The sequence below is a fragment of the Pseudophryne corroboree genome, chromosome 4 (genome assembly GCF_028390025.1).
Source record: "Pseudophryne corroboree isolate aPseCor3 chromosome 4, aPseCor3.hap2, whole genome shotgun sequence".
NCBI lineage: Eukaryota > Metazoa > Chordata > Amphibia > Anura > Myobatrachidae > Pseudophryne > Pseudophryne corroboree.
This window is the reverse complement of record NC_086447.1, coordinates 313,780,433-313,803,730: the sequence shown is the minus strand read 5'-3', so window position 1 is coordinate 313,803,730 and position 23,298 is coordinate 313,780,433. Positions and strand designations below refer to the sequence as shown.

Sequence of the window (23,298 nt, the reverse complement as noted above, 5' to 3'; positions counted from 1 at the left end):
GTACTTGTGCAATGGAGTCTCCAAAATGCAACCTGATTTAAAATTGAAACAAATACAATTTTAATTTTAAAGGATACTTGCATCTTTGTGGATGGGTTCTAGGTTATATTTCCAAAACAGACCCAAAAAATATATCTTACTGAAGAAAACAATGGGCAAAAACATACCGGTGGTATTTTTTTTGAGAGTTCACTCGTCAGTCTGTCAGTGTAACCCCGCAACAAGGTATTTCCTCCTGCTACGATCACACCCCCATACAATTTCTGTAACATAAAATAAATGATTACATAACTATCCACAATGTATAATGCGCATAAAACACCGCCATGTATTGTTGTAATATATACCACCATCATTTCAGCAGTCATGTCTGGCATGAAACTAGAAGCACAGAGGTAGGTATTTTACTTTTAAAGCAAGATGTACTAAGCCTTGTAGAGTGATAAAATGGAGAGAGATAAAGTACCAGCCAATCAGCTCCTAACTGCCCTGTTACTGGCTGTGTTTGAAAAAAAATGGCAGTTAGGAACTGATTGGTTGGTAGTTTATTACTCTCCAAGGCTTAACACGTCTGCCCCATAATGACATAGGACCTAGGGGGTAATTCCAAGTTGATCGCAGCAGGAAATTTTTTAGCAGTTGGGCAAAACCACATGGGGGTCATTCCGAGTTGTTCGCTCGGTAAATTTCTTCGCATCGCAGCGATTTTCCGCTTAGTGCGCATGCGCAATGTTCGCACTGCAACTGCGCCAAGTAAATTTGCTATACAGTTAGGTATTTTACTCACGGCTTTTTCTTCGTTCAGGCGATCGGAGTGTGATTGACAGGAAGTGGGTGTTTCTGGGCGGAAACTGGCCGTTTTATGGGTGTGTGTGAAAAAACGCTACCGTTTCTGGGAAAAACGCGGGAGTGGCTAGAGAAACGGAGGAGTGTCTGGGCGAACGCTGGGTGTGTTTGTGACGTCAAACCAGGAACGACAAGCACTGAACTGATCGCAGATGCCGAGTAAGTTTGAAGCTACTCAGAAACTGCTATGAGGTGTGTAATCGCAATTTTGAGAATCTTTCGTTCGCAATTTTACTATGCTAAGATTCACTCCCAGTAGGCGGCGGCTTAGCGTGTGCAAAGCTGCTAAAAGCAGCTTGCGAGCGAACAACTCGGAATGACCCCCCATGTGCACTGCAGGTGTGGCAAATATAACATTTGCAGAGAGAGTTAGATTTGGGTGGGTTATTTTATTTCTGTGCAGGGTAAATACTGGCTGTTTTATTTTTACACTGCAAATTAGATTGCAGATTGAACACACCCCACCCAAATCTAACTCTCTCTGCACATGTTATATCTGCCTCCCCTGCAGTGCACATGGTTTTGCCCAATTGCTAACAGAATTCCTGCTGCGATCAACTTGGAATTACCCCCCTAATTCAGAGTAGATCGCAGCAGCAAATTTGTTAGCAGTTGGGAAAAATCATGTGCACTGCAGGGGGGGCAGATATAACATGTGCAGAAAGAGTTAGATTTGGGTGGGGTGTGTTCAAACTGAAATCTAAATTGCAGTGTAAAAATAAAGCAGCCAGTATTTACCCAGCAGAGAAACAAAATAACCCAACCAAATCTAATGGTGCCCATACACTTGTGCGATTACATTCAATGTAATATCGGACCCGATTTCCCTTGAAGCTCACCTTGAAATAAATTGCATCGAAAGTGCTTTTTTTGTGCATTCAATGTGCATACAATCCTGTGATTTATTGCATGCCCCTTACGACCAGAAATCGGGTGGCATCAGATGATCGAATGTGAGCGCATCGCATGCTGACCAAAGCACACCAGATTTATCTGCAAGATTTTGAAGGTTCCCCAGAACCAACAACCGGCCCCTAGCAGCATGTGTGTATTGTGCGCCTGAAAGCGGTGCCACTCTTAACCATGGTTTTCATGATGCAGCACATGTACATCATTACATTTATGAAATGAAAAAAGAAAAATTGCTACATATAGCAGCAGGGTGCCACTCAAAGCCGTAGTATTACAATGCACCACATCTGCTGCAATATATAAGTGCATGAATACACTTGTGAACCCAAAAAATAATTGTATATATATTTATATATAAACTTAAGTATTTTAGTAATATGGGGCCAACATGGCTGAAGTTTTTAAAATACTAGAACTTTATATTAATGTTTCCTCCAATTTTAATTTTGAATATAAATATGGTTCAGTATGATATGCCGTGTTTTTTGAGTGGCAGCGCTTTCAGGAGCACAATGCACACATGCAGGTAGGCCTGGCTTCAGGCTCCCCGGCACCATCAACCTGACGCAAGCTGAATATGTGCATTGTCCACCTGAAAGTGGCGCCACTAAAACACTGTATATCATAGTGCAACAGATCTATCGCAGATTATACCAGGGCAGCAGGAATGTTATATATACCAACATATGTGGTGCATTCTGATACTACGGTGTTGAGTGTCACCGATGCCAAGGGCGCAATGCACACATGCAGCTAGGGGCAGGAAGATGGGTCCCCGGTACCATCAACCTGTCCCTACAAGAGTGACCCCATTTAACTTGCGGTTAACCGTAGACCTTAAAGTTCCCATCATTGGTTACACTGGAGCGCAGCTACGCTACATTGTAACCAGTGCGCTCCTCATGATTGACAGTGCAGGAGCGCACAGCCAATCGGGAGAGTGCCATGACGTGGCGCTCCCTGATTGGCTGGCGGGACCTTCACTGACAGCAGTCACGGGGGGTCCCTCCAGTCGGCGAAAGGGGTTCCATGTGTAAACATGGGACCCCTTTCAGTTCGTGGTTCGGGTATTTCGTTTTATTATTTTACACAAGTCCGTGGATTACAAACTTAAAGAAGAGGACCGATCTACACTGGATTGTTTGTAAGTATATTTTTTATTTACAGGTACCCCGTGGATTCTACTGGAGAAGAGGACCGAGGGGCTCCGCGCCAACATAGGTAAGTATGTGAATGTGTAAGTGTGCATGTATGTAAATTAAAGTTTTACTGTCACGGTGTGTGTGTTTTGTTTTTATTTGGGTATTTTTTTGTAGTAGAACTACAGGTACCAGCGGGCCTGTTTCCCCCCCCCCCCCCCCTGCGTGTTGGTACTTGTGGTTCTCTAAGTACCAGCTTGCGGGGAAGGCTTGCTGGGACTTCTATTTCTGCTACAAAAAAACAATATTCTTTTTTTTACACAAAAGGCTATCAGCCTCCCATCCACCGCCCACAGATGGGGGGGCGCAGCCTTGGGCTTCACCCCTGGTCCTTGGGTGGCTGGAGGGGGGGACCCCTTGATTTAAGGGGTCCCCACTCCTCCGCGGTACCTTAGCCAGGGGTGACTAGTTGGGGATGTAATGCCAGGGCCGCTGGGACCAGTATAAAAGTGTCCCCCAGCTGTGGCATTATGTACTTGGCTAGTGGAGCTGGTGTTAAAAATACGGGGAACCCCTACGTCTTTTGTCCCCCGTATTTTTTGCACCAGGACCAGGCGCAGAGCCCGGTGCTGGTTGTTTACATATGGGGGGACCCTATTCATTTTTTTTCCCTGTATCTTTACAACCAGGACCGGCTCAAAGAGCCTGAGGCTGGTTATACTTAGGAGGGGGGACCACACGCAATTTTTGGGGGGATTTTTAACACTTTACAGACTTCTTTTAAGGTACACAATGAAGCCCTGCACGGATCACACTGATCCGGCTGGGATTCATTGTGTTAAGTCTGGCAATGTTTTACTAATCACTCCCGTAAAACACTGCCTGACATTACGAATGACATCGACATCGGAAAAAAACGAAAATGCAAATACGACAGAATAGTAAATGCCACGTAAAGAAAAAAAAAAAGTTGCAAATTCACACTACCGATGTCATTTGTGTTTAATCTCCCACCAAATCCCTACAATTACAAATCTTAGTAAATATACCCCTAGGTCTGGTTAAATAACACTTTTTATAAAAAAATAATACACTTACTGATCCAATGCTACTGTCGCACTTTCCAACACTTGTCAACACAATATGGCTAACACCAAGCTCAGTATTGTCAGACAAACCCTGAGAGTAGAGGAAACAATTTTAAATTAATATTACATATAATCTTATTGGTCCTTAATGCTATGTATTTCTGTTTTACATATATCTCATGGCATCTGACAAAAGGATACACATTGTGAAACTATAAACCGATAACATGATCATAACACATAACCTAATAAGGTAAACACTATATATATAACTAAATAAGGTAAATGCACTTCCAGTTGCATCGTCATCATATTTCCTCAGCCTTTACAAGTCACGGGTTATTGCTATACCATCATAGGTACAAATTCCATGTGATAAGGAGATGATAGAGCATTAGTAAATACCACCTGCTTCTGTCTTTCCTTTACTCTCAGATTACACTTCTAATAGGTCTAAAAACCTCAAAATTGTGACAAGGGCAAAATAGGATAATTTGAATAATATGCATCAACACTTATCTAGAACAAATATGTTGAATAAATAAAACTACTTAACGTATTAAAGGGATCTGCACATGGTGTGTGCCTCTCTCTAACCACTGTAATATATGGTTAGTGTTTTGAAAAATGATGATTCACTATTCTTCACAAATAGGTTTAGTGTACTCTGCTGCATTATATACACATTTGCATGGCTACCAGTATCAAATACACAAAGAATGGTGAAAATAATCTACAATCCAATCCCCACCCCCCAGATCTTCTACGTCCTCCTCCTCTATTATAAACAATCTGGTTTTGCAGCAATGCCCAATAATGGTCCTATCAAAATCATCAGGGATCACAACTGAGGATGTTGGTGAATGCAGCCATTTACTAGTATATGACAGCTGAATCTCTAATAATAATAATAATAATAAATAAGATCATTTACAGCAGGGGTGGGCAGACTTTTGGAGTCAGCGATCTACTTTGAAAGCTAAAAAGCTTTTGTGATCTACCTAGGAGGAATAATAGCGTGCCAGATACACACATGCCCCCACAGTGCCATGTGCAAACAGTGCCAGATATGCGCCCACAGTGCCAGATATGCCCCCACAGTGCCAGATATGCCCCCACAGTGCCAGATTACAGATATGCCCCCACAGTGCCAGATATGCCGCCACAGTGCCAGATATGCCCCCACAGTGCCAGATTACAGATATGCACCCACAGTGCCATGTGCCCACAGTGCCAGATATGACCCCACAGTGCCAGATATGACCCCACAGTGCCAGATACAGATATGACCCCACAGTGCCATGTGCCCACAGTGCTAGATATGCCCCCACAGTGCCAGATATGACCCCACAGTGCCAGATACAGATATGACCCCACAGTGCCAGATATGACCCCACAGTGCCAGATACAGATATGACCCCACAGTGCCAGATTATAGATATGCCCCCACAGTGCCATGTGCCCGCAGAGCCAGATATGCCCCCACAGTGCCAGATATGCCCCCACAGTGCCACATATGACCCACATTGCCAGATATGCCCCACTGAGTCATGTGCCCACAATGCCAGATATGCCCCCATAGTAGAGCTCACCGTTGCTGTGTGGTGAGCGCAGCGCGCGCTTCTCCTGCCTGCCACCCTGCTTTTCAGTCTGATCTCCGGCGGTGATGGCAGCGTGTATAGCTCAAATCAGGCGCCGGTCCGCGAGCTCTCATTGGCTAACGAACCGGCACCTGATTTGAACTATACACTCCGCCGTCACTGCCGGAGACCAGACAGAGGGGCAGGGCGGCAGGCAGGAGAGGCTCGGCTTCGGGTGGCTGGGCGGAGGATCGCGATCGACTGGTCGCATGCCTGCGATCGACCAGTCGATCGCGATCGACTGTTTGGCCACCCCTGATTTACAGCTATTTCACATCCCATATTGGCACATTGCACTCACGCCCACACAGCAGCTTACTCAAGTCTGTTAGTTTGCCTGTATCCAGAGCCGTAACTAGACATTTTAGTGCCGTGTGCAAGAAACGGCATCGCCCCCCACTCTTAAGTAAAATAGGAGTAGTGCTCGCCATAGGCACGCGTCAAAAATATAGGGACGTGGGTTCAGGGGGAAGGGGTGTGGCCACAAAATAATACCAATTCATATTACAGTGCACAGTAGCCTCCATTATTCAAAATACGCCACACAGTAGCGCCACTACACCAGGTAGAGCCCCTTTTACACAATACGGCAGGTAATGTACCCTTTTTACACATTACGGCAGACAGCGTCTCCTTTTTACACATTACGGCAGACAGTGTCCCCTTTATACACATTACGGCTGAGTCCACCGTTTACATATTACAGCAGATAGATTCCACCTTTTACACATTACAGCAGACAGTCCCCCTTTTACACATTGCGGCAGACAGTCCCCCTTTTACACATTACAGCAGACAGTCCACCTTTTTACACATTACGGCAGACAGTCCCCCTTTTAACACATTACGGCAGACAGTCTCTCATTTTTACGCACTGTGGCAGTCAGGCAGATCCCGGGCAGGGGAGAAGGAGGAGGAGGGAGGGGGACTTGGGAGCCGCAGCAGCGCACTGTAATTGGTGCCGGCGCCGCTGCAGCTGTCCCTCTCCTTCCACATAGGCTGGCTGGCCGCCGCCGCTGTGAATGCTGGGATGCGCTTCCTTCATCCCAGCATTCACAGCAGCAGTGGCCAGCCAATGTGGAAGGAGAGGGACAGCTGCAGTGGCGCCGCCACCAATTACAGTGCGCTGCTGCGGCTCCCAAGTCCCCCTCCCTCCTCCTACACCACTGTCCCCGAAGCTGCTGCTCCTCTCTTCGCTCAGGCGGCTTGTAATGAGTCAGTTTGACTCATTACAATGCTGCTGACTGAAGTCCTCTTGGTACGGGGATGCGGCCAGTTGCGCCCTCAGGGCAACTGCGCTGTGTGCCAGGCACTCCTGGCGCATACATAGTTACGGCCCTGTCTGTATCCACCCCTTGCTACAGGCCCACTGTGTATTAAATCTGGGCTTGGTTATCGCTAAGGTCTTGTATCACTACACGGAATATATAAAGCTATGTGGGTGTAGCACTTTTGTTATGCCTGTATATTTATTAAAACAATAAACAGAAAATAAGAATTTACTTACCGATAATTCTATTTCTCGTAGTCCGTAGTGGATGCTGGGAACTCCGTAAGGACCATGGGGAATAGCGGCTCCGCAGGAGACTGGGCACAAAAGTAAAGCTTTAGGACTACCTGGTGTGCACTGGCTCCTCCCCCTATGACCCTCCTCCAAGCCTCAGTTAAGATACTGTGCCCGGACGAGCGTACACAATAAGGAAGGATTTATGAATCCCGGGTAAGACTCAAACCAGCCACACCAATCACACCGTACAACTTGTGATCTGAACCCAGTTAACAGTATGATAACAGAGGAGCCTCTGGATAGATGGCTCACAACAACAATAACCCGATTTAGGTAACAATAACTATGTACAAGTATTGCAGACAATCCGCACTTGGGATGGGCGCCCAGCATCCACTACGGACTACGAGAAATAGAATTATCGGTAAGTAAATTCTTATTTTCTCTGACGTCCTAGTGGATGCTGGGAACTCCGTAAGGACCATGGGGATTATACCAAAGCTCCCAAACGGGCGGGAGAGTGCGGATGACTCTGCAGCACCGAATGAGAGAACTCCAGGTCCTCCTCAGCCAGGGTATCAAATTTGTAGAATTATGCAAACGTGTTTGCCCCTGACCAAGTAGCTGCTCGGCAAAGTTGTAAAGCCGAGACCCCTCGGGCCGCCGCCCAAGATGAGCCCACCTTCCTTGTGGAGTGGGCATTTACAGATTTTGGCTGTGGCAGGCCTGCCACAGAATGTGCAAGCTGAATTGTACTACAAATCCAACGAGCAATAGTCTGCTTAGAAGCAGGAGCACCCAGCTTGTTGGGTGCATACAGGATAAACAGCGAGTCAGATTTTCTGACTCCAGCCGTCCTGGAAACATAAATTTTCAGAGCCCTGACAACGTCCAGCAACTTGGAGTCCTCCAAGTCCCTAGTAGCCGCAGGTACCACAATAGGCTGGTTCAAGTGAAACGCTGAAACCACCTTAGGGAGAAATTGTGGACAAGTCCTCAATTCTGCCCTGTCCGTATGAAAAATCAGGTAAGGGCTTTTATAAGATAAAGCCGCCAATTCTGACACGCGCCTGGCCGAAGCCAGGGCCAACAGCATGACCACTTTCCATGTGAGATATTTCAAATCCACAGATTTAAGCGGTTCAAACCAATGCGATTTTAGGAACCCCAAAACTACATTGAGATCCCAAGGTGCCACTGGAGGCACAAAAGGAGGCTGTATATGCAGCACCCCCTTGACAAACGTCTGAACTTCAGGAACTGAAGCCAGTTCTTTCTGGAAGAAAATCGACAGGGCCGAAATCTGAACCTTAATGGATCCTAATTTTAGGCCCATAGACACTCCTGTTTGCAGGAAATGCAGGAATCGACCCAGTTGAAATTCCTCCGTTGGGGCCTTCCTGGCCTCGCACCACGCAACATATTTTCGCCAAATGCGGTGATAATGCTTTGCGGTCACATCCTTCCTGGCTTTGATCAGGGTAGGAATGACTTCTTCCGGAATGCCTTTTTCCTTCAGGATCCGGCGTTCAACCGCCATGCCGTCAAACGCAGCCGCGGTAAGTCTTGGAACAGACAGGGTCCTTGCTGGAGCAGGTCCCTTCTTAGAGGTAGAGGCCACGGGTCCTCTGTGAGCATCTCTTGAAGTTCCGGGTACCAAGTCCTTCTTGGCCAATCCGGAGCCACGAGTATAGTTCTCACTCCTCTCCGTCTTATAATTCTCAGAACCTTGGGTATGAGATGCAGAGGAGGGAACACATACACTGACTGGTACACCCATGGTGTTACCAGAGCGTCCACAGCTATTGCCTGAGGGTCCCTTGACCTGGCGCAATACCTGTCCAATTTTTTGTTGAGGCGGGACGCCATCATGTCCACCTTTGGTTTTTCCCAACGGTTTACAATCATGTGGAAGACTTCTGGGTGAAGTCCCCACTCTCCCGGGTGGAGGTCGTGCCTGCTGAGGAAGTCTGCTTCCCAGTTGTCCACTCCCGGAATGAACACTGCTGACAGTGCTATCACATGATTTTCCGCCCAGCGAAGAATCCTTGCAGCTTCTGCCATTGCCCTCCTGCTTCTTGTGCCGCCCTGTCTGTTCACGTGGGCGACTACCGTGATGTTGTCCGACTGGATCAGCACCGGCAGACCTTGAAGCAGAGGTCTTGCTTGGCTTAGGGCATTGTAAATGGCCCTCAGCTCCAGGATATTTATGTGAAGTGATGTCTCCAGGCTTGACCACAAGCCCTGGAAATTTCTTCCCTGTGTGACTGCTCCCCAGCCTCGCAGGCTGGCATCCGTGGTCACCAGGACCCAGTCCTGAATGCCGATTCTGCGGCCCTCTAGAAGATGAGCACTCTGCAACCACCACAGGAGAGACACCCTTGTCTTTGGTGGCAGGGTTATCCGCTGATGCATCTGAAGATGCGATCCGGACCATTTGTCCAGCAGGTCCCACTGGAAAGTTCTTGCGTGGAATCTGCCGAATGGGATTGCTTCGTAGGAAGCCACCATTTTTCCCAGGACCCTTGTGCATTGATGCACTGACACTTGGCCTGGTTTTAGGAGGTTTCTGACTAGTTCGGATAACTCCCTGGCTTTCTCCTCCGGGAGAAACGCCTTTTTCTGGACTGCGTCCAGGATCATCCCTAGGAATAGAAGACGTGTCGTCGGGATCAGCTGCGATTTTGGAATATTGAGAATCCAACCGTGCTGCCGCAACACTACTTGAGATAGTGCTACCCCGACTACCAACTGTTCCCTGGATCTTGCCCTTATCAGGAGATCGTCCAAGTATGGGATAACTAAAACTCCCTTCCTTCGAAGGAGTATCATCATTTCGGCCATTACCTTGGTAAAGACCCGGGGTGCCGTGGACAAACCAAACGGCAGCGTCTGAAACTGATAGTGACAGTTCTGTACCACAAACCTGAGGTACCCTTGGTGAGAAGGGTAAATTGGGACATGGAGGTAAGCATCGTTGATGTCCAAAGACACCATATAATCCCCTTCTTCCAAGTTCGCAATCACCGCTCTGAGTGACTCCATCTTGAATTTGAACCTGTGTATGTAAGTGTTCAAGGATTTCAGATTTAAAATAGGTCTCACCGAGCCGTCCGGCTTCGGTACCACAAACAGCGTGGAATAATACCCCTTTCCCTGTTGCAGGAGGGGTACCTTGATTATCACCTGCTGGGAATACAGCTTGTGAATGGCTTCCAACACCGCCTCCCTGTCGGAGGGAGACGTCGGTAAAGCAGACTTTAGGAAACGGCGAGGGGGAGACGTCTCGAATTCCAATTTGTACCCCTGAGATACCACCTGAAGGATCCAGGGGTCCACCTGTGAGTGAGCCCACTGCACGCTGAAATTCTTGAGACGGGCCCCCACCATGCCTGAGTCCGCTTGTAAAGCCCCAGCGTCATGCTGAGGACTTGGCAGAAACGGGAGAGGGTTTCTGTTCCTGGGAACTGGCTGTTTGCTGCAGCCTTTTTCCTCTCCCTCTGCCACGGGGCAGAAAATGAGGAGCCTTTTGCACGCTTGCCCTTATGGGGCCGAAAGGACTGCGCCTGATAATACGGCGTCTTCTTATGTTGAGAGGCTACCTGGGGTAAAAATGTGGATTTCCCAGCAGTTGCCGTGGCCACCAGGTCTGATAGACCTACCCCAAATAACTCCTCCCCTTTATAAGGCAATACTTCCATATGCCTTTTGGAATCAGCATCACCTGACCACTGCCTCGTCCATAACCCTCTTCTGGCAGAAATGGACAGCGCACTTACTCTTGATGCCAGTCGGCAAATATCCCTCTGTGCATCACGCATATATAGAAATGCATCTTTCAAATGCTCTATAGTCAGTAATATACTGTCCCTATCTAGGGTATCAATATTGTCAGTCAGGGAATCCGACCAAGCCACCCCAGCACTGCACATCCAGGCTGAGGCGATTGCTGGTCGCAGTATAACACCCGTGTGAGTGTATATACATTTTAGGATATTCTCCTGCTTTCTGTCAGCAGGTTCCTTAAGGGCGGCCGTATCAGGAGACGGCAGTGCCACCTGTTTAGACAAACGTGTGAGCGCTTTATCCACCCTAGGGGGTGTTTCCCAACGTGCCCTATCCTCTGGCGGGAAGGGGTATGATGCTAATAACCTTTTAGGAATTATCAGTTTTTTATCGGGGGAAACCCACGCTTCATCACACACTTTATTTAATTCCTCAGATGCAGGAAAAACTACAGGCAGTTTTTTCTCACCAAACATAATACCCTTTTTAGTGGTACTTGTATTATCAGAAATATGTAAAACATTTTTCATAGCATCAATCATGTAACGTGTGGCCCTACTGGAAGTTACATTCGTCTCTTCATCGTCGACACTGGAGTCAGTATCCGTGTCGGCGTCTGTATCTGCCATCTGAGGTAACGGGCGTTTTAGAGCCCCTGATGGCTTTTGAGACGCCTGGACAGGCACGAGCTGAGTAGCCGGCTGTCTCATGTCATCAACCGTCTTTTGTAAAGAGCTGACACTGTCACGTAATTCCTTCCATAAGCTCAGCCACTCAGGTGTCGACTCCCTAGGGGGTGACATCTCCATTACAGGCAATTGCTCCACCTCCACACCATTTTCCTCCTCATACATGTCGACACAATCGTACCGACACACAGCACACACACAGGGAATGCTCTGATAGAGGACAGGACCCCACTAGCCCTTTGGGGAGACAGAGGGAGAGTATGCCAGCACACACCAGAGCGCTATATATATATATACAGGGATAACCTTATAGAAGTGTTTTTCCCCTTATAGCTGCTATTTTATTAATTCTGCGCCTAATTAGTGCCCCCCTCTCTTGTTTTACCCTTTTCTGTAGTGCAGGACTGCAGGGGAGAGTCAGGGAGACGTCCTTCCAGCGGAGCTGTGAGGGAAAATGGCGCCCGGGTGCTGAGGAGATAGGCTCCGCCCCCTTCTCGGCGGACTTTTCTCCCGCTTTTTGCTGTATTCTGGCAGGGGTTAAAATACATCCATATAGCCCTGGGGGTTATATGTGATGTATTTTCGCCAGCCAAGGTGTTTTTATTGCTGCTCAGGGCGCCCCCCCCCAGCGCCCTGCACCCTCAGTGACCGGAGTGTGAAGTGTGCCTGAGGAGCAATGGCGCACAGCTGCAGTGCTGTGCGCTACCTTGGTGAAGACTGATGTCTTCTGCCGCCGATTTTCCGGACCTCTTCTTGCTTCTGGCTCTGTAAGGGGGCCGGCGGCGCGGCTCTGGGACCGGACTCCGAGGCTGGGCCTGTGTTCGGTCCCTCTGGAGCTAATGGTGTCCAGTAGCCAAGAAGCCCAAGCTGGCTGCAAGCAGGCAGGTTCGCTTCTTCTCCCCTTAGTCCCTCGATGCAGTGAGCCTGTTGCCAGCAGGTCTCACTGAAAATAAAAAACCTAAAACTAAACTTTTACTAAGAAACTCAGGAGAGCCTCCTAGAATGCACCCTTCTCGGCCGGGCACAAAAATCTAACTGAGGCTTGGAGGAGGGTCATAGGGGGAGGAGCCAGTGCACACCAGGTAGTCCTAAAGCTTTACTTTTGTGCCCAGTCTCCTGCGGAGCCGCTATTCCCCATGGTCCTTACGGAGTTCCCAGCATCCACTAGGACGTCAGAGAAATAAAAATATATTTACCACAGAATAAATATATATATATATATATATATATATATATATATAGGAAGCCTGATGAAAATGCTTAAAGGCATTGAAACATTGCTCGCTTTAAGCTATCCTCTATTGTGTCTTTTTTTGACTGGAGTGCCGCACCTATTGATAGATACAGTGGGGATCGAAAGTTTGGGCACCCCAGGCAAAAATTCATTTTAATGTGCAAAAAGAAGCCAAGGAAAGATGGAAAAATCTCCAAAAGGCATCAAATTACAGATTAGACATTCTTATAACATGTCAAAAAAAGTTTGATTTTATTTCCATCATTTACACTTTCAAAAGAACAGAAAACAAAAAATGGCATCTGCAAAAGTTTGGGCACCCTGCAGAGTTTATACCTTGTACTGCCCCCTTTGGCAAGTATCACAGCTTGTAAACGCTTTTTGTAGCCAGCCAAGAGTCTTTCAATTCTTGTTTGAGGTATCTTCGCCCATTATTCCTTACAAAAGTCTTCCAGTTCTTTGAGATTCCTGGGCTGTCTGTGACGCACTGCTCTTTTAAGGTCTATCCATAGATTTTCAATTATGTTGAGGTCAGGAGATTGTGAAGGCCGTGGCAAAACCTTCAGTTTACGCCTCTTGATGTAATCCACCATGGATTTTGAGTTGTGTTTAGGATCCTTATCCATTTGTAGAAGCCAGCCTCTCTTTAACTTCAGCTTTTTCACAGATGGCATCAATTTAGCGTCCAAAATTTGCTGGAATCTTATTGAATCCATTTTTCCTTCTACTCGTGAAATGTTCCCTGTACCACTGGCTGCAATACAACCCCAAAGCATGATTGATCCACCCCCATGCTTAACAGTTGGACAGAGGTTCTTTTCATTAAATTCTGTACCCTTCCTTCTCCAAACGTACCTTTGCTCATTCCGGGCAAAAAGTTCTATTTTAACCTCATCGGTCCACAGAACTTTATTCCAAAATGCATCAGGCTTGTCTATATGTTAATTTGCAAACTTCAAACGCTGATTTTTGTGGTGAGGACATAGAAGAGGTTTTCTTCTGATGACTCTTCCATGAAGACCATATTTGTACAAGTATCTCTTTATAGTGGAATAGTATACCACAACTCCAGTGTCTGCCAGATCTTCCTGGAGGGATCGTGCAGTCAAACGTGGATTTTGACTTGCTTTTCTCACAATCCTGCGAGCTGTTCTGTCTGATATTTTTCTTGGTCTTCCAGATCTTGCTTTAACTTCCACTGTTCCTGATGACTGACATTTCTTAATTACATTCCAAACAGAGGATATGGGCATCTGATAACGCTTTGCTATCTTCTTATAGCCTTCTCCTGCTTTGTGAGCGTCAACTATTCTCAGTGTCAGTGTTCTACACAACTGCTTAGAGGAACCCATGGTACTGATTGTTGGAGCAAGGTCAGATGAGTCTGGGCTTTTAAAACCTTTGAGACTGACATCACCTGGTCTTTCCAGACGATGATTGAGAACAATCCATTACACTGCCAGGTCTCAGCTGTCCAAAGGGGGCAGTACAAGGTATTGACTCTGCAGGGTGCCCAAACTTTTGCAGACGCCATTTTTTGTTTTCGGTTCTTTTAATAGTGTAAATGATGGAACTAAAATCAAACTTTTTTTGACATGTTATAAGAATGTCTAATCTGTAATTTGATGCCTTTTGGAGATTTTTCCATCTTTACTTGGCTTCTTTTTGCACATTAAAATGAATTTTTGCCTGGGGTGCCCAAACTTTCGATCCCCACTGTATGTGTGTATATGTATATATATATATATATACACACACATATGTATATATATATATATATATATATACACACACACACACACACACACACACACACACACACACACACATATATTATTTAGGTATTATATATATATATATATATATATATATATATATACACACACACACACACATATATATTATTTAGTATGTGTGTATGTATGTATATATATATATATATATATTGTGTGTGTGTATATATATATATATATATTTTGTGGAACAGCGTACAGGTGCGCTCCACGGTGATTTACAGATAGTACTTTCCAGGAGTGTACTCCTAATGTTTTATCAGCACCAAGTCTTTGTTTTTCAGACTGCAGCTACCTCTTAGAAAATCCCGGAATCCCACGGGATGATTTGTCTAAAGAAAGAAGTTAGAGGAGCGCTTCATAGTGCATTATCGTTTATTCATAATATATATTAAAAACAGCAATTTGTCACAATGATATTTGGCATAATACCTCGTGATTCTTCTGAGTGGGCTTAATTACCACTTGATTTTTTTATATAAAAATATCCCCTGGTATCGCCTCCACCAGCCGCCGATTGCAATAGTTGTACTTTAAAATGGAATATTTAGCAAATAGTAATGTGACAATGAATTGTCCAATACTGTAGCAGCTAAAGTCTGGATTTTTAGTAAGCTGTTGGATCCATACTGTACGTCTATGTTATAATTAAATGAGAGCTACTAATATGGCACCAAGTTGGGCACCATACTTGTTATATTGCATATTAAGATTTTGCCCATAAATAGCTTAAACCTCTTGTCATAAATCATTATCTACATAAAAAGAAAAGAAGAAACTGACCTTAGCAGTTGAAGGATCAAATAACCCCTCTGGGATTCTTAGCCGTTTGACACCAAAGTTATAGTTATAGCCGTTGGGAAACTCGTAATGGACAGTAGGCAGCTTGGCTGCTATACTACAGAGATGTGACAGGAGAGCTTGCATTCAGTAAGACTGACATTATTACAATGTATACAATGCAGACTAAAGACATTCAGAACAAACTTACTTCTCGTGGTAAACTGTATTTGAAACTTGGAGGACAGATGCCTTGAAATCCTGTATCACATGCTGAAGAGAATTCTAGTAATAAGTTAATCTTTTATTTTCTGTAAGTAATACAGTTATATCACAATGTAATATTATACTTACATTACACATATAATTATTCCAGGAATTAGTAACTTGCGGTAGATTTTCCTTTCTTTTCCAATTGGCTGCTGCACCCACCGGTACTGCTTGCTAAAATATCCCAAAACAAGATCACATATTGGGGGTCATTCTGAGTTGATCGCTCGCTAGCAGTTTTTAGCAGCCGTGCAAACGCATTGTCGCCGCCCACTGGGGAGTGTATTTTCGGTTTGCAGAAGTGCGAACGCGTGTGCAGCAGAACGCCTGCAAAATCTTTTTGTGCAAAACAAGACCAGCCCTGTAGTTACTCTTCGTGTGCGTTGATTCTAACGACGGAGGGACGGCTTTTGACGTCACACACCCGCCCAGCGAACGCCCAGCCACGCCTGCGTTTTTTCTGCCACGCCAGCGTTTTTCTAAGCACTCCCTGAAAACAGTCAGTTGACACCCAGAAACGCCCACTTCATGTCCGTCTTCCTGCGTTCACAGTGCGACTGGAATGTTCGTTACATTCTGTGCAAACCCATGGTGCTCTTTGTACCCTTACCACACGCCTGCGCATTGCGGTACATACGCATGCGCAGAAATGCAGATTTTTAGCCTGATCGCTGCACTGCGAACAACGGCAGCTAGCGATCAACTCGGAATGACCCCCATGGAGTATGTACCGCCAAGATACACCCCATGGTATTATAACAATTAATTCTTCTTACCTTTGAAGCAATCATATATGGGGGGATTAGGTCCACATTCATCTCTTGAAATAGTTCTCTACACTGTTGAGTAATAAAGTCCCCGCCTAGCTGTGATTTTACAATCCCTGGCAAAGGAAAGTAAATGAAAATAAATAAAATATAAAAACAAAGTAATCTGCAGGGGTTTCAAAGTGAGACAAATTACTGCTTAAATAGCAATTCTATTGAAAATATTTTATTTTATTATTACTTTATTATCACTTTTAAAACACTATTGGCTGTGCTTACAAGACAATGCCCTAGTAAAAGGCAGCTTGCATGTAATGATATCTTTTCCTCTGTTTTTCTTCTCACAGTGATTCTCCTCTCCGTGCCAAGGTTAATGGCGTGGTTAATGGCGTGGCGGGGTCCGGCAGGCAGCAAACGGCAGGGCGCACAAAAACGGGCAGGGCGGGATTCAGCTGTCTAAGGGGCAGGGCGCAGCGCCCTTTGGCTATCATCAGGCTCACGCCGCCGGACCCGGTAAGCACGTGAGAGTCCCCCTGGGCTAAATTAACCTTGGCACGGAGAGGAGAATCACTGTGAGAAGAAAAACAGAGGAAAAGATATCATTACATGCAAGCTGACAAGTTTATTACAGGAATGTAACTATGATATCATCACTCTTATGATTTTGTGATCTTCTAGAGATTCATATTGCTACTGTAGAAGCGCCCCACGCGATTTGTACCTGTTTTCTGTATTACATGCTACTCCACAGACCCTGCTAAATCACCTTACACTGGTACCAGGGAGGATTTCTAGAAAGGGGGGAGCATATAGGTTGACACTAACACCGGCTGCCTTATCTAGGGCTCTGGTTTATGCCCAGCAGAGTACTGCTTTGACTGGCATTGTGAGCTGGTCTCATCCCTTTCTATATCACTCCATTCAAGATTGTCTGGGGCTCTGTGTTATTTCACTGTTGTGTGTTATTTCACTGCACAGTGTTTTTCTCAAATACTGTGTGTGATTCTACTGTTAGAATGTCTGGCAAGAAGGCTGTGTGTCCCTCATGCAACACAAAGTTTTCCAGTTCACTGGGGGGGGATCTCTCCTCTGTACTCAGTGTTCTCTCCCTTCACAGGGTAGTAGTATACAGGAGCCAGAGTGGTTGGAATCATTTAAAGGAATGATTACTAATATTAATACAGAGCTGGCTACTGCAAGACAAGAAAGTCAGATCCTAAATAAATCTGTGGATGATTTTTTAGTCAAGGCTGCTGACTACTGGCAGCCTCCTCAGCCCCCTCTGCTGGTCTCTCACAGACGCACACTCCCACATGTACACCAATCTGACTCTGATAATGACTTGCCAGATCTGGATAGAGGTGAGGTGACATGGAAGGTGACAATTCTCTGTCTCAGGGTGTGGAGCCCCTAATTTATTCTATTAGGGAAGTCCCCAACATATTGGATAAGGAGACAGAACCTGTGGAAGAGTTGTTTTTTAATGTAAAACCAAAATCTTCTGGCACCTTCTCTGTCTCCAAGGAATTAAACTCAATCTTTAAACAGGTGTGGGTCAATCCTGACAAGAAATTTCAAACCCCTAAACAGTTGCTGAATTCTTTCCCTTTCCCGTTTGATAGGAAGGTATGGGAGAACCCTCCGTGTGTGGATACCTCAGTGTCCAGGCTGTCACGTAAGATTGTGCTACCTGTACCTGGTGCTATCTCTCTCAAAGACCCAGCTGACCGTAAAATTGAGACTAAACTCAAATCAATTTACACCGCGGTGGGCATAGCACAGAGGCCCACCATTGCTTCCGGTTGGATCACGAGGGCCATGGTCAAATGATCAGGTAATATAATAGAAGGGTTTGACACTCTACCTCAGGATGAGATCCTGACTCTACTGCATCATATCCAGGATACTGCTAATTTCACGAGTGAGGTGATCAAAGAAATAGGCCTCATTAATGCCCGTGCCAACGCCAACACAGTCCTCTAATAAAGGCGGTATCCAGGGAGAGTCTGCTGAACAGCATCAACTTGGCTACTTGTCTTCTTACAGAACATGGGTGCATCCTAAATTTCCAGAAATCTTACCTGGAACCCTCACATAGAATTCAGTTCCTGAGAATGATACTGGACACGGTGTCTCAAAAGGTATTCCTCCCCATGGAAAGGCCTTGACAATCCAGGCTATGGTCCGCTCGGTGCTCAGACCCCGCAAGATCTCAGTTCACCTTTGCATCCGCCTACTGGGCAAGATGATGGCCTCCTATGAGGCAATCCAGTATGGCAGATTCCATGCCCATCCGTTCGAGCTGGATCTGCTGGACAAGTGGTCAGGGTCTCATCTGCACATGCACCAGAGTATAGCTCTGCCGCCAAAAGCACTGATCTCCCTGTTATGGTGGCTAAAAGTCTGTCACCTTGTGGAGAGGCAGAGTTTCAGTACCCAATCTTGGACTCTGCTGACAATGGATGCCATCCTCCGAGGATGGGGGGCAATGACCCAAGGGGCTCAGTTCCAGGGAAAGTGGTCAAGTCAGGAATCTTCACTCCCGATAAATGTTCTGGCACGCAGGGCAATTTACAATGCTCTTCTGCAGGCCTCCTATCTTCTCCGAAATCAGGCCATACAGGTACAGTAAGACAACGCCACGGTGGTGGAGTACATAAACCAACAGGAAGGAACAAGAAGCAGGGCCTCAATGCGAGAGGTGTCAAGGATACTACTCTGGGTGGAAGCCAACGCAAGGGCCATATCAGCTATATTCATTCCCGGCGTGGACAACTGGGAAGCGGACTTCCTCAGCAGGCACGACCTCCATCCTGGGGAATGGGGCCATCACCCTCAGGTGTTTCAACAGCTAGTTCATCGGTGGGGCTGTCCACAGATAGACCTGATGGCTTCTCATCTCAACAAGAAGCTAAATCGCTACTGTTCCAGAATGAGGGATTGGCAGGCCGCAGCGGTGGATGCTCTGATGGCACCGTGGACTTACTAGTTCATATACCTGTTTCCTCCAATTCCTATCATTCCCAGAGTTCTAAAAAGACTCAAAAGGGAAAACGTACAGGCAATTCTAATTGCCCCGGATTGGCCTCGCCGGACCTGGTATGCGGACCTCCTGACCATGTCTCTAGAAGAACCCTGTCCACTACGGCTCCTCAAGGATCTCCTTCAACAAGGCCGTTCATCTATCCAGACTTACTGCGGCTACGTTTGACGGCTTGGAGGTTGAAAGGGAGATTTGATTGAAATATTATTAGCAAGTTAGCTTGTTTTTTGGGCCACCCATGATTGATGTCTCAGGACAATAGCTCCATGTTTGCCCATCAGTGCTAAAACCATGGGGCTAATTCAGACCTGATCGCTGCTGTTCGTTTTCGCACAGTGGGCGATCAGGTCTAAACTGTGCATGTGTATGCACTGAAATGCACAGGCGTGATGATCAGCAGCGACGGGGAGCGCCAGGAAACACCGGCATTGTGCGAAAAATCCGATTGCACCAGCGATTGCAAGAACATTGACAGGAAGAGGCTGATTGTGGGTGGCAACTGACCGTTTTCAGGGAGTGTCCGGAAAAACGCAGGAGGGACTCTGCATTTTGTGGGAGGAATCAGCTCCGGCCCTGATCATCGCAGCAGCTGAGTAAGTCCTGGGCTGTGCAGAGACTGCACAAACTTCTGTTTGGGCAGCTCCCCTGCACCTGCAATCGCACACCTGCACAGCGAATTCCCCCTCCCCCTGTAGGTGGCGACTACCTGTTCACAAGGATGCAAAAAAGTACCCTAGCGATCAGGTCTGATATACCCTCCATGTCCGTCATAGGGATCAGCAGTTCACCACCTGGAACACAGCATAGAACAACATAGCACTGATGGCTCCAAAGCAGAAAGGAGAATATTCAGTTGCTCAGCCTTAAGCAACCACATCTGAATCCATTTGGCCAGCCCACATAGGAGAACTGTGAAGAACTGGCCAGAGTGCTGGAGTGCCCTGGTACAGCACTGCCCTTAAACAGGGCCGAAACTAGGATTTTCGGCACCCGGGGCAAGTCAGTAATTTAGCGCGACCCCCCCCCCCCCCCCCCCCGTTCCCCCTCTAAAAAAAAAACTAAAAAAAAAGCAAGATATTTAAAAAATATATATATTAAATAAACAAATAACGAGGGAGAGTGGGAGCTGCAGATATATTAGAGGAGAATCCATAACACTGAGCTTGATTGTATTGACAAAAAAGAGGGGGGTGTAGACGGGTTGGGGGAAGGTGAATAGAGGGAAGAAAGGATGGAAAATGTCTAGGAAGTAGAAATTATAATAACTCAGACAAAAGTTATAATAAATTAAAACATAACAAAGCAAAAACTAAAGATTACATTTAGAACAGGAATATCATGTATGTCTATGAATCAGAAATGCGTCCTAGTGGATGTGATCATCCAGATGCCAGTGGTCTACTTTTTTTGGATGATCCATGTCAAATATTCAGATGTAGATTATACAGTTGCAGGGGTGCGGCGTCCTGCTTCCCTGAATAGTAAAGTTTGTGCACAGTAAGGTAGTGTAACTTTTGCTCGTTCAATCCAGGGATGATTTCTCGATCCTTGGTGAGGGTGACAGAGGATGTGGAATTGCAGGGGCTTTACATTCTCACTGGCCTCAGTGCAGCACAGTCAGGCACATTTTAGAGTCCAGCTCCAACTTCCCGCTCCTCGTCGCCTTCTTGGGGGATGAGACGTCGTGACATCTCATGTCCCAGTGTCAGCTGCACAGCGCCGTCAGCATCTTGTAGTCCCTGACGCTGCCAGAGGAGGTAAGAATGCAGCGCGGGCGGAGGAGGGAAGAACGCAGTGCCGGAGGAGGGGAGAATTCAGCTTCGGAGGAGGAAAGAATGCAGCACCGCGGGTACAGACTCAGCTGCTGAAGTCGGATGATTCTTCTTTCGTCCATGCTCTGCCGCCAGCAGCAGCTCTCCCAGCAGCTGCCACTGCTGCTGAGAGTGCTGCTTCTGACGGTGGAGCCTGGAGACAAGCAGAATCGTCCCTGCACTGCAGCTCCAGCCGGGGTGGCTTGTCTGATGGTCCCTCTTCCGCGTGTAGGGTCTCTCCTAACAGCGATCAGCGTGCAGACACGTTAGTTGTTGCGTGGAGCCATGCAGGAGGTGGAGAGCAGCTGGCTGAGGGAGTCGGGCAGAGCTCTCGGCGCCCCCTCAAATCAGGCGCCCGGGGCACGTGACCCATTAGCCCCCCCCCCCCCTAGTTGCGGCCATGTCTTAAATACCTTGCTTGTTAATCGCTTGTAGCAATCTTCCACCTCACTTTGACAATGGAAAACACCAGTGCATATGTTTGTGTTTTTATACAGACAAAGCACATTTGTCTTAATGGAGTCAATGTTACCTTGTTGAATTACACGGCCTTCATGTACAGGAATGGCTGTAGTATGTGTGGAACCACTATCCAAAACAAGACCTGTAGATCGACCGTTAGCAAATCTAATTGTAGGAGTAAAGGAATCAGTGTACTGACAGAACAAAGGGCCTAATTCAGAGCTGATCGCAGCAACAAATTTGTTAGCAGTTGGGCAAAACCATGGCCCTCATTCCGAGTTGTTCGCTCGCAAGCTGCTTTTAGCAGCATTGCACACGCTAAGCCGCCGCCTACTGGGAGTGAATCTTAGCTTCTTAAAATTGCGAACGAAAGATTCGCAATATTGCGATAATTCATCTCTGTGCAGTTTCTGAGTAACTCGAAACTTACTCTGCCAGTGCGATCAGTTCAGTGCTTGTCGTTCCTGGTTTGACGTCACAAACACACCCAGCGTTCGCCCAGACACTCCTCCGTTTCTCCAGCCACTCCCGCGTTTTTCCCAGAAACGGTAGCGTTTTTTCGCACACACCCATAAAATGGACAGTTTCCGCCCAGAAACACCCACTTCCTGTCAATCACATTACGATCACCAGAACGAAGAAAAAACCGTGAGTAACATTCCTAACTGCATAGCAAAATTACTTGGCGCAGTCGCAGTGCGGACATTGCGCATGCGCACTAAGCGGAAAATCGCTGCGATGCGAAGAAATTTACAGAGCGAACAACTCGGAATGACCCCCCATGTGCACTGCAGGGGGGGGGGGCAGATATAACACGTGCAGAGAGAGTTAGATTTGGGTGGGGTGTGTTCAAACTGACATTTAAATTGCAGAGTAATAATAAAGCAGTAATTTACCCTGCCAGTATTTACCCTGCACAGAAACAAAAAAACCACCCAAATCCAACTCTCTCTGCAAATGTTATATCTGGCTCACCCCCCCCCCCCCCCCCCCCACTTCCTGCAATGCACATGGTTTTGCCCAACTGCTAACAAATATGCTGCTGCACTCAACTCTGAATTGTTCCCATGGTATGGATGGTTTCTAATAGGACACTGCTGCACACACAATTAACAGCTTTTTATAGTTATACTTTCAATATTAAACACATAGGGGGTCATTCAGACCTGGTTGCATCAGAGGTCTGAAGTGCAGTTTGCCGATGGCAGCAAATTTGTACATTTGCAGCGGCTGCACGGCCACATACATTGCGGTTGCCTCCCCGATGGATGCGACCACAATGTGATTGACAGTGGCGGGCGTTTGCGGGTTGCTGGAGGGCGGGTGAATAGAGGCGGGCCAGGACCGTTTTTGGAGTGGCAGCATGACGTCATGTGGCCGCTCTGAAAAAAAATGCCCCCCGACCGCCTGACACCACGCTAGGGGTCAGCCTTAGTTCCGATAGGTCTGCAATATAATTGCAGATGCATACGCATGGGCGAGCGGCCTCACACATGTTGGGCGGCCTTGCTCTGTGCTGGGGTTGCCCAGA

The 23,298-nt window shown here is 46.7% G+C and overlaps 1 protein-coding gene across 1 annotated transcript in view; it reads right to left on the bottom strand.

Annotated features, from left to right (window-relative positions):
- The window catches only part of LOC134911374 (actin-like protein 6A), a 79,898-nt gene that overhangs the window by 42,403 nt on the left and 14,197 nt on the right, over positions 1–23,298 (bottom strand). The window contains exons 4-10 of the mRNA XM_063919616.1: positions 21,838–21,932; positions 16,461–16,567; positions 15,769–15,858; positions 15,626–15,687; positions 15,418–15,532; positions 3,996–4,076; positions 168–263 (exon numbers count right to left, since the gene is read on the bottom strand). Coding sequence (XP_063775686.1) covers positions 168–263; positions 3,996–4,076; positions 15,418–15,532; positions 15,626–15,687; positions 15,769–15,858; positions 16,461–16,567; positions 21,838–21,932 — 646 coding nt within the window. The remainder of the gene's footprint in view (positions 1–167; positions 264–3,995; positions 4,077–15,417; positions 15,533–15,625; positions 15,688–15,768; positions 15,859–16,460; positions 16,568–21,837; positions 21,933–23,298) is intronic.